At 45.7% G+C, this 15,395-nt stretch overlaps 1 protein-coding gene across 3 annotated transcripts in view; it reads left to right on the plus strand.

Moving 5' to 3' along the window:
• Positions 1-15,395, plus strand: part of homer2 (homer scaffold protein 2) — a 127,952-nt gene that overhangs the window by 25,210 nt on the left and 87,347 nt on the right. For 2 of the 3 annotated variants that reach the window (XM_071400559.1, XM_071400557.1), the window contains exon 2: positions 7,679-7,841. In XM_071400559.1, coding sequence (XP_071256660.1) covers positions 7,679-7,841 — 163 coding nt within the window. The remainder of the gene's footprint in view (positions 1-7,678; positions 7,842-15,395) is intronic. The other variant, XM_071400560.1, reaches the window with a different exon arrangement.

Raw genomic sequence — 15,395 nt, forward strand, 5'->3', positions numbered from 1 at the left:
TGTCCTAGCGTTTGTCCTAGCATCTGTCCTAGCGGTCCGTCTGTCCTAGCGGGCCGTCTGTCCTAGCATCTGTCCTAGCGGTTCGTCTGTCCTAGCGGTCTGACTGCAGTTGCTCTAGCACTTTGTGTATTCAACTTTAATGTTCTGTAGTACAAGAACTGGGGCGAGAGGGGGGCGAGAGGGAGAGGGGGGCGAGAGGAAGAGGGGGGCGAGAGGAAGAGGGGGCGTAAGGAAGAGGGGACGTAAGGAAAGAGAGGAGAGATTCAGTGAATGCATTCATTCAGCCAACAGAACTACTATTCTCTGAACCGGCTGTTGACAGATTTACTGTGAAGAGTGTGTGAGTACTGTAGTGTGTGAACGTGAGGAAGTGTGCGTGCTTGACAGATCTAACATGAGAGGTGTGTGCGGTGCATTTGTGAGTGTGTGTATGAACAGGAACTGTGTGTGTGTGTGTGTTTTAAGAGGAGGAGCACGGTTTCCACACTGATTTGTCAGACCAGATCATGAAAGTTTAATAAGATGTCTAATTCTGCTCTTTCATCTTACCTAAGAATGTTTTCACTGCTCAGCCCTCTGCTGTGAGCTACAGACACACACACACACTCTCACACACACACACACACACACACACACACACACACACACACACACACACACACACACACACACACACACACACACACACACACACACACACACACACACACACACACACACACACACAGAACACTGTGAGCTACAGACACACATAATCAGCACTGTACGCTAGAGCCATAGGACAGAACACACACACACACACACACACACACACACACACACACACACACAGAACGTTCCATATCGCTGGGAGGCAGATCAAAGCCATGAGATATGACCTCAAATAACAGCAGCATTAGCTTCCTACTGTTACACATTATAACGAACAGAAGAGTTCACTCCTACTGGCTTCTGGACATTCCCTGCTTGGATAAACACACACACACACCAGAGGAGGCTGGTGGGAGGAGCTATAGGAGGACGAGCTCATTATAATGGAGTAAATGGAACGGTATCAAACACATCTAACATATGGACTCTGTTCCATTCCAGCCATTACAATGAGCCCGTCCTCCTTTAACTAACTAACACACACCACTGTACATGTCCTGCTAGGATACCTCCTAGTATAGATCTATGTCCTGCTAGTATAGATCTATGTCCTGCTAGGATACCTCCTAGTATAGATCTATGTCCTGCTAGTATAGATCTATGTCCTGCTAGGATACCTCCTAGTATAGATCTATGTCCTGCTAGTATAGATCTATGTCCTGCTAGGATACCTCCTAGTATAGATCTATGTCCTGCTAGGATACCTCCTAGTATAGATCTATGTCCCGCTAGGATACCTCCTAGTATAGATCTATGTCCTGCTAGTATAGATCTATGTCCTGCTAGGATACCTCCTAGTATAGATCTATGTCCCGCTAGGATACCTCCTAGTATAGATCTATGTCCTGCTAGGATACCTCCTAGTATAGATCTATGTCCCGCTAGGATACCTCCTAGTATAGATCTATGTCCTGCTAGGATACCTAGTATAGATCTATGTCCTGCTAGGATACCTCCTAGTATAGATCTATGTCCTGCTAGGATACCTCCTAGTATAGATCTATGTCCTGCTAGGATACCTAGTATAGATCTATGTCCTGCTAGGATACCTCCTAGTATAGATCTATGTCCTGCTAGGATACCTCCTAGTATAGATCTATGTCCTGCTAGGATACCTCCTAGTATAGATCTATGTCCCGCTAGGATACCTCCTAGTATAGATCTATGTCCTGCTAGGATACCTAGTATAGATCTATGTCCTGCTAGGATACCTAGTATAGATCTATGTCCTGCTAGGATACCTCCTAGTATAGATCTATGTCCTGCTAGGATACCTAGTATAGATCTATGTCCTGCTAGGATACCTCCTAGTATAGATCTATGTCCTGCTAGGATACCTAGTATAGATCTATGTCCTGCTAGGATACCTCCTAGTATAGATCCATGTCCTGCTAGGATACCTCCTAGTATAGATCCATGTCCTGCTAGGATACCTCCTAGTATAGATCTATGTCCTGCTAGGATACCTCCTAGTATAGATCTATGTCCCGCTAGGATACCTCCTAGTAGAGATCCATGTCCCGCTAGGATACCTCCTAGTATAGATCTATGTCCCGCTAGGATACCTCCTAGTATAGGTCTATGTCCCGCTAGGATACCTCCTAGTATAGGTCTATGTCCCGCTAGTATACCTCCTAGTATAGGTCTATGTCCCGCTAGGATACCTCCTAGTATAGATCTATGTCCTTCTAGGATACCTCCTAGTATAGATCTATGTCCCGCTAGGATACCTCCTAGTATAGATCTATGCCCCGCTAGGATACCTCCTAGTATAGATCTATGTCCCGCTAGGATACCTCCTAGCATAGATCTATGTCCCGCTAGGATACCTCCTAGTATAGATCTATGTCCCGCTAGGATACCTCCTAGTATAGATCTATGTCCCGCTAGGATACCTCCTAGTATAGATCTATGTCCCGCTAGGATACCTCCTAGTATAGATCTATGTCACGCTAGGATACCTCCTAGTATAGGTCTATGTCCCGCTAGGATACCTCCTAGTATAGATCTATGTCCCGCTAGGATACCTCCTAGTATAGATCTATGTCCCGCTAGGATACCTCCTAGTATAGATCTATGTCCCGCTAGGATACCTCCTAGTATAGGTCTATGTCCCGCTAGGATACCTCCTAGTATAGATCTATGTCCCGCTAGGATACCTCCTAGTATAGATCTATGTCCCGCTAGGATACCTCCTAGTATAGATATATGTCCCGCTAGGATACCTCTTAGTATAGATCTATGTCCCGCTAGGATACCTCTTAGTATAGATCTATGTCCCGCTAGGATACCTCCTCGTATAGATCTATGTCCCGCTAGGATACCTCCTCGTATAGATATATGTCCCGCTAGGATACCTCCTAGTATAGATCTATGTCCTTCTAGGATACCTCCTAGTATAGATCTATGTCCCGCTAGGATACCTCCTAGTATAGATCTATGCCCCGCTAGGATACCTCCTAGTATAGATCTATGTCCCGCTAGGATACCTCCTAGCATAGATCTATGTCCCGCTAGGATACCTCCTAGTATAGATCTATGTCCCGCTAGGATACCTCCTAGTATAGATCTATGTCCCGCTAGGATACCTCCTAGTATAGATCTATGTCCCGCTAGGATACCTCCTAGTATAGATCTATGTCACGCTAGGATACCTCCTAGTATAGGTCTATGTCCCGCTAGGATACCTCCTAGTATAGATCTATGTCCCGCTAGGATACCTCCTAGTATAGATCTATGTCCCGCTAGGATACCTCCTAGTATAGATCTATGTCCCGCTAGGATACCTCCTAGTATAGGTCTATGTCCCGCTAGGATACCTCCTAGTATAGATCTATGTCCCGCTAGGATACCTCCTAGTATAGATCTATGTCCCGCTAGGATACCTCCTAGTATAGATCTATGTCCCGCTAGGATACCTCCTCGTATAGATCTATGCCCTGCTAGGATACCTCCTAGTATAGATCTATGCCCTGCTAGGATACCTCCTAGTATAGATCTATGTCCCGCTAGGATACCTCCTAGTATAGATCTATGTCCCGCTAGATACCTCCTAGTATAGATCTATGTCCCGCTAGGATACCTCCTAGTATAGATCTATGCCCCGCTAGGATACCTCCTAGTATAGATCTATGTCCCGCTAGGATACCTCCTAGTATAGATCTATGTCCCGCTAGGATACCTCCTAGTATAGATCTATGTCCTGCTAGGATACCTCCTAGTATAGATCCATGTCCCGCTAGGATACCTCCTAGTATAGATCCATGTCCCGCTAGGATACCTCCTAGTATAGATCTATGCCCTGCTAGGATACTTTAGTAGGGATGGAATATGAAAACAATATATCTCTGCTGTCCTGTGGAGCGATGCCTATCGCCCTCTGGGTACTTATCAATAAAGCTGTACTGAAATAGAATGAAATAGTCCTCTGTGAAGGAAAGGGGTGTGTGTGTGTGTGTGTTTGTGTAGTGTGTGTGTGTGTGTGTAGTGTGTTTGTGTAGTGTGTGTAGTGTGTGTGTTTGTGTAGTGTGTGTGTTTTGTGTAGTGTGTGTGTGTGCACTCTCTTCCACACAGAGTCCTACAGGTTCCACACACACAAAACCACACTACAATCACATACTGCACACATGCTGCGTTTTACATTGGTTTGATTTCCTGGTTTGATTTTTTTTTAAATCAAGTATGTAAATATAACCACAGAGAGTGTGGTAACAGGAAGGGATGGAAAGGTTGTATTGTGGCAGGACCAGGTGGGGATAGACTGACTGACTGACTGACTGACTGACTGACTGACTCTGCACTGCGTGTTCAGCCTGTGTGTTTACTGAACACTGACTGTCTAATGGGAGATGGGAGCGTGGCCCCACCCACACACATCTTGCTTTCTGCATGAGTGTGTCAACCCCCCCCCCCCCCCCCCACACACGTACAGGGCCCTCTGAGAATAGGACAGGAGGAGAGAAGAAGAGAAAAGACTGGTCTGTCTGCCAGGAGGTAGATCCTATTGGCTGTCTCTAGCTCACTCTGACAGACAGGAAATGACTCATATCTGTTTCAATGATATTGCCACTTTACTGCCACTTTGTCCTTTATAACATCCAGTGATAACCAAGCCTGTAGTCCTTTATAACACCTAGTGATAACCAAGCCTGTAGTCCTTTATAACATCTAGTGATAACCAAGCCTGTAGTCCTTTATAACACCTAGTGATAACCAAGCCTGTAGTCCTTTATAACATCCAGTGATAACCAAACCTGTAGTCCTTTATAACACCTAGTGATAACCAAGCCTGTGGTCCTTTATAACATCTAGTGATAACCAAGCCTGTAGTCCTTTATAACATCTAGTGATAACCAAGCCTGTAGTCCTTTATAATATCTAGTGATAACCAAGCCTGTAGTCCTCTATAACACCTAGTGATAACCAACCCTGTAGTCCTTTATAACATCTAGTGATAACCAAGCCTGTAGTCCTTTATAACATCTAGTGATAACCAAGCCTGTAGTCCTTTATAACATCTAGTGATAACCAAGCCTGTAGTCCTTTATAACACCTAGTGATAACCAAGCCTGTAGTCCTTTATAACATCCAGTGATAACCAAGCCTGTAGTCCTTTATAACACCTAGTGATAACCAAGCCTGTGGTCCTTTATAACATCTAGTGATAACCAAGCCTGTAGTCCTTTATAACATCTAGTGATAACCAAGCCTGTAGTCCTTTATAATATCTAGTGATAACCAAGCCTGTAGTCCTCTATAACACCTAGTGATAACCAACCCTGTAGTCCTTTATAACATCTAGTGATAACCAAGCCTGTAGTCCTTTATAACATCTAGTGATAACCAAGCCTGTAGTCCTTTATAACATCTAGTGATAACCAAGCCTGTAGTCCTTTATAACATCTAGTGATAACCAAGCCTGTAGTCCTTTATAACACCTAGTGATAACCAAGCCTGTGGACTCCTATGGTACTAAGAGGGCATTTTAAAAGTGTGTGTGATTGTCCAAAACAGAGGTTGAGTTAATGAAGTCCTGGGAATGATGACTGTGTTACTCTGGGAATGATGACTGTGTTACTCTGGGAATGATGACTGTGTTACTCTGGGAATGATGACTGTGTTACTCTGGGAATGATGGCTGTGTTACTCTGGGAATGATGACTGTGTTACTCTGGGAATGATGACTGTGTTACTCTGGGAATGATGACTGTGTTACTCTGGGAATGATGACTGTGTTACTCTGGCAGGCCACATTTTTAACAGACGGTCGATCTAAGAGGACATTTTAAAAGTGTGTGTGTCGCCGTGATTGTCCCTCCATTTAGTCATTGTTCAAATGGTTCCTGAATAACAGAGAGGTTGTGAGTTAATTTGTCCTAATGGCAAGTAGTGATGCTGGGAGAGATGCCTGTAGCTGTATCCTTCAAATGTCATTATAATTCAATCTGGGTCATCTAGATACTATTTAATACCCATTTTCCCATTGATTTGAAAAGTCTACCGATGTAGAAAAGTCATTTTTTCCCCTCTGTTAGGCAGTGGAATATGTAACCTTTGACATGTAAACCTTACGTCCTTGTTGCCTACGTCCTTGTTGCCTACGTCCTTGTTGCCTACGTCCTTGTTGCCTACGTCCTTGATGATGTCCAAAATGCAAGAAGCCCAGTTGATAATCTTCCTAACAGATGTCCATCAGATGACAACAGTACACACACAGGGAACAGGGGACTGCAGAGGTTTAAACTCTCCTAATTATTGATGGGGGGGGGAGTTGATAGACATATCACTAGTTCTACTAGTCTGACCCTGCACCAAAACACAGGTATTTTTCATCCTATATCTTGTTCGCCATCTTTAAATAGTGAGCCAATGTGTTTTCAACACTTTTATTTCCCTGACTGATCAACATTAGTTTTCTCATGTCTCTCTGGTCTCTCTGCAGCAGATGTATAGTGAGCAATATGTTTGGAACATCAAATCACAATAGAATCTTGGTTGAGAATTGTGAGAATCGCACCTAAAGTATGGCGATGATATGGAATCGTGATGTCCTGGGTAATTACCAGGCCTAGTCTTAATGCAGCCGTGTATTAAAACAGCTTACCAGGAGGACTCTGATACCCTGTGAGCACCTGAGACTGTGTGTGTGTGGTGGTGTTTCTTCTCCCTATAACTTGATAGGGCTAGTGTATTGCCTGTGTGTTTTCCTTCCCTCCCGTGAGAGGCTTGAGCTGATGAAGTGCTAATGGCTGCGGGTTGCCAGGTGACACCAGGGTTAGTGTTACATTAACACCTGCTCTCCACTGGGAGAGAAACTGAGGATCTGGCATCCCAGGTGACTGCCACAGGAATATGTTACGCTGCAGCAGGCAAAACTACTGACCTGGATCTCTCCCAGTACTCAACTCACACCACACAACCTGGCCAGCTGTTGTCTAGTTCTTTATGTGTTTTTGACTCCTGTTACTTTCAGTATTTGCACGCTAATGCATGTGCTCTTAGATTGACCAATAGAATACATGGGAGTTTCTAACACCCCAAACCATTAATTACTAGAGCTTCCAACCCAAACTAGAGGTCTCCTAATCTTCTCCTTCTCATCCCTCTCCCACTCTCTCGCCCCCCCCCCCCCCACCCCCTCTCTCGCTCCTCCTCCTTTTCCCCTCTCTCTCCTCCTCCTTTTTTCCCTCTCTCTCCCTCCTCCTCCCCCCCTCTCTCTCCCTCCTCCTCCTCCTTTCCCTCTCTCTCCTCCTCCTCTTTCCCTCTCTCTCCTCCTCCTCTTTCCCTCTCGCTCCTCCTCCCTCCCTTTCCCTCTCTCCTCCTCCTCCCCCCTCTCTCTCCTCCTCCTCCCCCTCTCTCTCCCTCCTCCTCTCTCCCTCCTCCCCCCTCTCTCTCTCCTCCTCCTCCTCCACCCTCTCTCTCCTCCTCCTCCTCCCCCCCTCTCTCTCCCTCCTCCTCCCCCCCTCTCTCTCCCTCCTCCTCCCCCTCTCTCTCTCCTCCTCTCTCTTCTCCTCCTCGTCTCGTGCAGGGAGCAGCCAATCTTCACCACCAGGGCCCATGTGTTCCAGATTGACCCGACCACCAAGAAGAACTGGGTCCCAGCCAGTAAACAGGCAGTCACCGTGTCCTACTTCTACGACTCCACACGCAACAGCTACCGCATCATCAGTGTAGATGGATCCAAGGTAGGGGTGAGTGAGTGTATTAGGGTTGGGAGGACGTGTTCGGGTGGTGGGGAGTCTGGACGTGTCTGGATGTCTCTGTCTGTCTGGACGGATGTGTCTGTCTGTCTGGATGTCTCTGTCTGTCGGATGTCTCTGTCTGTCTGGACGGATGTCTCTGTCTGTCTGGACGGATGTCTCTGTCTGTCTGGACGGATGTCTCTGTCTGTCTGGACGGATGTCTCTGTCTGTCTGGACGGATGTCTCTGTCTGTCTGGACGGATGTCTCTGTCTGTCTGGACGGATGTCTGGACGGCTGGCCGTGTCACGCGGAACAGGGTTGGACGCCTGGCCGTGTCACACGGAACAGGGTTGGACGGCTGGCCGTGTCACACGGAACAGGGTTGGACGGCTGGCCGTGTCACACGGAACAGGGTTGGACGGCTGGCCGTGTCACACGGAACAGGGTTGGACGGCTGGCCGTGTCACGCGGAACAGGGTTGGACTGCTGGCCGTGTCACGCGGAACAGGGTTGGACTGCTGGCCGTGTCACGCGGAACAGGGTTGGACTGCTGGCCGTGTCACATGGAACAGGGTTGGACGCCTGACCGTGTCACGCGGAACAGGGTTGGACGCCTGACCGTGTCACACGGAACAGGGTTGGACTGCTGGCCGTGTCACACGGAACAGGGTTGGACGCCTGACCGTGTCACACGGAACAGGGTTGGACGCCTGACCGTGTCACACGGAACAGGGTTGGACTGCTGGCCGTGTCACACGGAACAGGGTTGGACTGCTGGCCGTGTCACACGGAACAGGGTTGGACTGCTGGCCGTGTCACACGGAACAGGGTTGGACTGCTGGCCGTGTCACACGGAACAGGGTTGGACTGCTGGCCGTGTCACACGGAACAGGGTTGGACTGCTGGCCGTGTCACACGGAACAGGGTTGGACTGCTGGCCGTGTCACACGGAACAGGGTTGGACTGCTGGCCGTGTCACACGGAACAGGGTTGGACTGCTGACCGTGTCACACGGAACAGGGTTGGACTGCTGGCCGTGTCACACGGAACAGGGTTGGACTGCTGGTCGTGTCACACGGAACAGGGTTGGACTGCTGGCCGTGTCACACGGAACAGGGTTGGACTGCTGGTCGTGTCACACGGAACAGGGTTGGACTGCTGGCCGTGTCACACGGAACAGGGTTGGACTGCTGGCCGTGTCACACGGAACAGGGTTGGACTGCTGGTCGTGTCACACGGAACAGGGTTGGACTGCTGGCCGTGTCACACGGAACAGGGTTGGACTGCTGGCCGTGTCACACGGAACAGGGTTGGACTGCTGGCCGTGTCACACGGAACAGGGTTGGACTGCTGGTCGTGTCACACGGAACAGGGTTGGACTGCTGGCCGTGTCACACGGAACAGGGTTGGACTGCTGGCCGTGTCACACGGAACAGGGTTGGACTGCTGGCCGTGTCACACGGAACAGGGTTGGACTGCTGGCCGTGTCACACGGAACAGGGTTGGACTGCTGGCCGTGTCACACGGAACAGGGTTGGACTGCTGGCCGTGTCACACGGAACAGGGTTGGACTGCTGGCCGTGTCACACGGAACAGGGTTGGACTGCTGGCCGTGTCACACGGAACAGGGTTGGACTGCTGGCCGTGTCACACGGAACAGGGTTGGACTGCTGGTCGTGTCACACGGAACAGGGTTGGACTGCTGGCCGTGTCACACGGAACAGGGTTGGACTGCTGGCCGTGTCACACGGAACAGGGTTGGACTGCTGGCCGTGTCACACGGAACAGGGTTGGACTGCTGGCCGTGTCACACGGAACAGGGTTGGACGGCTGGCCGTGTCACACGGAACAGGGTTGGACGCCTGGCCGTGTCACACGGAACAGGGTTGGACGCCTGGCCGTGTCACAGGGAACAGGGTTGGACGGCTGGCCGTGTCACACGGAACAGGGTTGGACTGCTGGCCGTGTCACACGGAACAGGGTTGGACGGCTGGCCGTGTCACACGGAACAGGGTTGGACGGCTGGCCGTGTCACACGGAACAGGGTTGGACGGCTGGCCGTGTCACACGGAACAGGGTTGGACTGCTGGCCGTGTCACACGGAACAGGGTTGGACTGCTGGCCGTGTCACACGGAACAGGGTTGGACTGCTGGCCGTGTCACACGGAACAGGGTTGGACTGCTGGTGAAATGACTGTAACAAATGTTTGTCTCTTTCCTCTCAACTAGGGTTGTCCTAGGCAACCATATATAGACACATCCTCTGTGTTTTAATCAAATCAACTATATTCACTGAGCTTGTCTGATGCTTTAAGCGAACTGTTTGATGAAATAATTTAAGACACACAAATGAGTAGAGGGAGTCTGACCGCAGTTGATTTGATTGTGCTCAGACTTGCTGTGTTAATCAGATTTTATTTTCCAGCGAGTGACTGTGTGACTAGCACTCGTTGTCTCTCCTCCCTGCTGCATCGACCACAGAGAACTTCAAGTGTTTATCACGCTGTCCATGTTACCATTTCTGACTGAAAAGTTCTGTTACTGAAATGCCTCATTTTGTTTCGGGAAAACATTCCCTCAACCCTTGCTCTCTTTACGTGACACATGTTTGCATCACATGCACGTGACCAATAGGACCTGACCCGTAGCGTAGCATAATCACATCAATAAATTGGTTATAACAAACTCTGAACACGTGACGGCAAAATGGATGCAGAGAACGTGACAAATGAACTGGAAACGGGGTAATGTTCACTGGTTGCTCAGGAGCTGTAGGGGAAGTCAGATGTGAGGAATAAATGTGACTAGTTATGGAAAATACTGGAGATCAAGAAAGATTAGGTAAGCAGCAAGCGATGCGTGGATGTTATGTGCCAAACAGTGCTGTTAGATTACAATATATTTTTCCTGACCGTGTGGAACAATGTAAACAGCACCAAATAAATGATAACCATACCAGAGTATACCATACCATACCAGAGTATACCATACCAGACTATACCATACCAGACTATACCATACCAGACTATACCATACCAGACTATACCATACCAGAGTATACCATACCAGAGTATACCATACCAGACTATACCATACCATACCATACCAGAGTATACCATACCAGAGTATACCATACCAGACTATACCATACCAGACTATACCATACCATACCATACCAGAGTATACCATACCAGAGTATACCGTACCATACCAGAGTATACCATACCAGAGTATACCATACCATACCAGAGTATACTATACCATACCAGAGTATACCATACCATATCAGAGTATACCATACCAGAGTATACCATACCATACCATAGTATACCATACCAGAGTATACCATACCATACCAGAGTATACTATACCATACCAGAGTATACTATACCATACCAGAGTATACTATACCATACCATACCATACCAGAGTATACCATACCAGAGTATACCATACCAGAGTATACCATACCATACCATACCAGAGTATACCATACCAGAGTATACTATACCATACCAGAGTATACCATACCAGAGTATACCATACCAGAGTATACCAGAGTATACCATACCAGAGTATACCATACCATACCAGAGTATACTATACCATACCAGAGTATACTATACCATACCAGAGTATACTATACCATACCATACCATACCAGAGTATACCATACCAGAGTATACCATACCAGAGTATACCATACCATACCATACCAGAGTATACCATACCAGAGTATACCGTACCATACCAGAGTATACCATACCAGAGTATACCATACCATACCAGAGTATACTATACCATACCAGAGTATACCATACCATATCAGAGTATACCATACCAGAGTATACCATACCATACCATAGTATACCATACCAGAGTATACCATACCATACCAGAGTATACTATACCATACCAGAGTATACTATACCATACCAGAGTATACTATACCATACCATACCATACCAGAGTATACCATACCAGAGTATACCATACCAGAGTATACCATACCATACCATACCAGAGTATACCATACCAGAGTATACTATACCATACCAGAGTATACCATACCAGAGTATACCATACCAGAGTATACCAGAGTATACCATACCAGAGTATACTATACCATACCAGAGTATACCATACCATATCAGAGTATACCATATCAGAGTATACCATACCAGAGTATACCATACCATACCATAGTATACCATACCAGAGTATACCATACCATACCATACCAGAGTATACCATACCATACCATACCATACCAGAGTATACCATACCAGAGTATACCATACCATACCATACCATACCAGAGTATACCATACCATACCAGAGTATACCATACCATACCAGAGTCTACCATACCAGAGTCTACCATACCAGAGTCTACCATACCAGAGTCTACCATACCAGAGTCTACCATACCAGAGTCTACCATACCAGAGTCTACCATACCATACCAGAGTATACTATACCATACCAGAGTATACCATACCAGAGTATACCATACCAGACCATACCAGAGTATACCATACCAGAGTATACCATACCAGAGTATACTATACCATACCAGAGTATACCAGAGTATACTATACCATACCAGAGTATACCATACCAGAGTATACCAGACCATACCAGAGTATACCATACCATAGTATATCATATCAGAGTATACCAGACCATACCAGAGTATACCATACCAGAGTATACCATATCAGAGTATACCATACCATATCATAGTATACCATACCATAGTATACCATATCAGAGTATACCATATCAGAGTATACCATACCATACCATACCAGAGTATACCATATCGGAGTATACCATACCATAGTATACCATATCAGAGTATACCATACCATATCAGAGTATACCATACCATATCAGAGTATACCATATCAGAGTATACCATACCATACCAGAGTATACCATACCAGAGCATACCATACCAGAGTATACCATACCAGAGTATACCATACCATACCATACCAGAGTATACCATACCAGAGTATACCATGCCAGAGTATACCATATCAGAGTATACCATATCAGAGTATACCATATCAGAGTATACCATATCAGAGTATACCATATCGGAGTATAGCATACCATACCATAGTATACCATACCAGAGTATACCATACCATACCAGAGTATACTATACCATACCAGAGTATACTATACCATACCAGAGTATACTATACCATACCATACCATACCAGAGTATACCATACCAGAGTATACCATACCAGAGTATACCATACCATACCATACCAGAGTATACTATACCATACCAGAGTATACCATACCAGAGTATACCATACCAGAGTATACCAGAGTATACCATACCAGAGTATACTATACCATACCAGAGTATACCATACCATATCAGAGTATACCATATCAGAGTATACCATACCAGAGTATACCATACCATACCATAGTATACCATACCAGAGTATACCATACCATACCATACCAGAGTATACCATACCATACCATACCATACCAGAGTATACCATACCAGAGTATACCATACCATACCATACCATACCAGAGTATACCATACCATACCAGAGTATACCATACCATACCAGAGTCTACCATACCAGAGTCTACCATACCAGAGTCTACCATACCAGAGTCTACCATACCAGAGTCTACCATACCAGAGTCTACCATACCAGAGTCTACCATACCATACCAGAGTATACTATACCATACCAGAGTATACCATACCAGAGTATACCATACCAGACCATACCAGAGTATACCATACCAGAGTATACCATACCAGAGTATACTATACCATACCAGAGTATACCAGAGTATACTATACCATACCAGAGTATACCATACCAGAGTATACCAGACCATACCAGAGTATACCATACCATAGTATATCATATCAGAGTATACCAGACCATACCAGAGTATACCATACCAGAGTATACCATATCAGAGTATACCATACCCATAGTATACCATACCATAGTATACCATATCAGAGTATACCATACCATATCAGAGTATACCATATCAGAGTATACCATACCATACCATACCAGAGTATACCATATCGGAGTATACCATACCATAGTATACCATATCAGAGTATACCATACCATATCAGAGTATACCATACCATATCAGAGTATACCATATCAGAGTATACCATACCATACCAGAGTATACCATACCAGAGCATACCATACCAGAGTATACCATACCAGAGTATACCATACCATACCATACCAGAGTATACCATACCAGAGTATACCATGCCAGAGTATACCATATCAGAGTATACCATATCAGAGTATACCATATCAGAGTATACCATATCAGAGTATACCATATCGGAGTATAGCATACCATGTCAGAGTATACCATATCAGAGTATACCATACCAGAGTATACCATACCATACCATACCATAGTATACCATACCCGAGTATACCATACCCGAGTATACCATACCAGAGTATACCATACCATAGTATACCATATCAGAGTATACCATACCATATCAGAGTATACCATATCAGAGTATACCATACCATACCAGAGTATACCATAGTATACCATATCGGAGTATACCATACCATAGTATACCATATCAGAGTATACCATACCATATCAGAGTATACCATACCATATCAGAGTATACCATACCAGAGTATACCATACCATACCAGAGTATACCATACCAGAGTATACCATACCAGAGTATACCAGACCAGAGTATACCAGACCAGAGTATACCAGAGTATACCATACCAGAGTATACCATACCCGAGTATACCATACCCGAGTATACCATACCCGAGTATACCATACCAGAGTATACCATACCATACCAGAGTATACCATACCAGACTATACCATACCAGAGTATACCATACCAGAGTATAGCATGCCATAGTATACCATGCCAGAGTATACCACACCATACCATGCCACAGTATACCATGCCACAGTATACCATACCACAGTATACCAGACTATACCATACCAGAGTATAGCATACCCTATACCATACCAGAGTATACCATACCAGACTATACCATACCAGAGTATACCATAGTATACCATACCAGAGTATACCATACCAGAGTATAGCATGCCAGAGTATAGCATGCCAGAGTATAGCATGCCAGAGTATAGCATGCCAGAGTATAGCATGCCAGAGTATACCATACCAGAGTATACCATACCATACCAGAGTATACCATACCAGAGTATACCATGCCAGAGTATACCATGCCAGAGTATACCATGCCAGAGTATACCATACCAGAGTATACCATGCCAGAGTATAGCATGCCTATACCATACCAGAGTATAGCATATAACGGTAAAATAAATAAATAAAATAAATACCCTATACCATACCAGACTATACCATACCAGACTATACCATACCAGAGTATACCATAGTATACCATACCATACCAGAGTATACCATGCCAGAGTATAGCATGCCAGAGTATAGCATGCCAGAGTGTACCATACCAGAGTTCTGCTTTTGTAAAGCCTTTATTATTTAT

This window comes from Salvelinus alpinus, chromosome 5, assembly GCF_045679555.1.
Source record: "Salvelinus alpinus chromosome 5, SLU_Salpinus.1, whole genome shotgun sequence".
In the NCBI taxonomy this organism is placed as follows: Eukaryota; Metazoa; Chordata; class Actinopteri; order Salmoniformes; family Salmonidae; genus Salvelinus; species Salvelinus alpinus.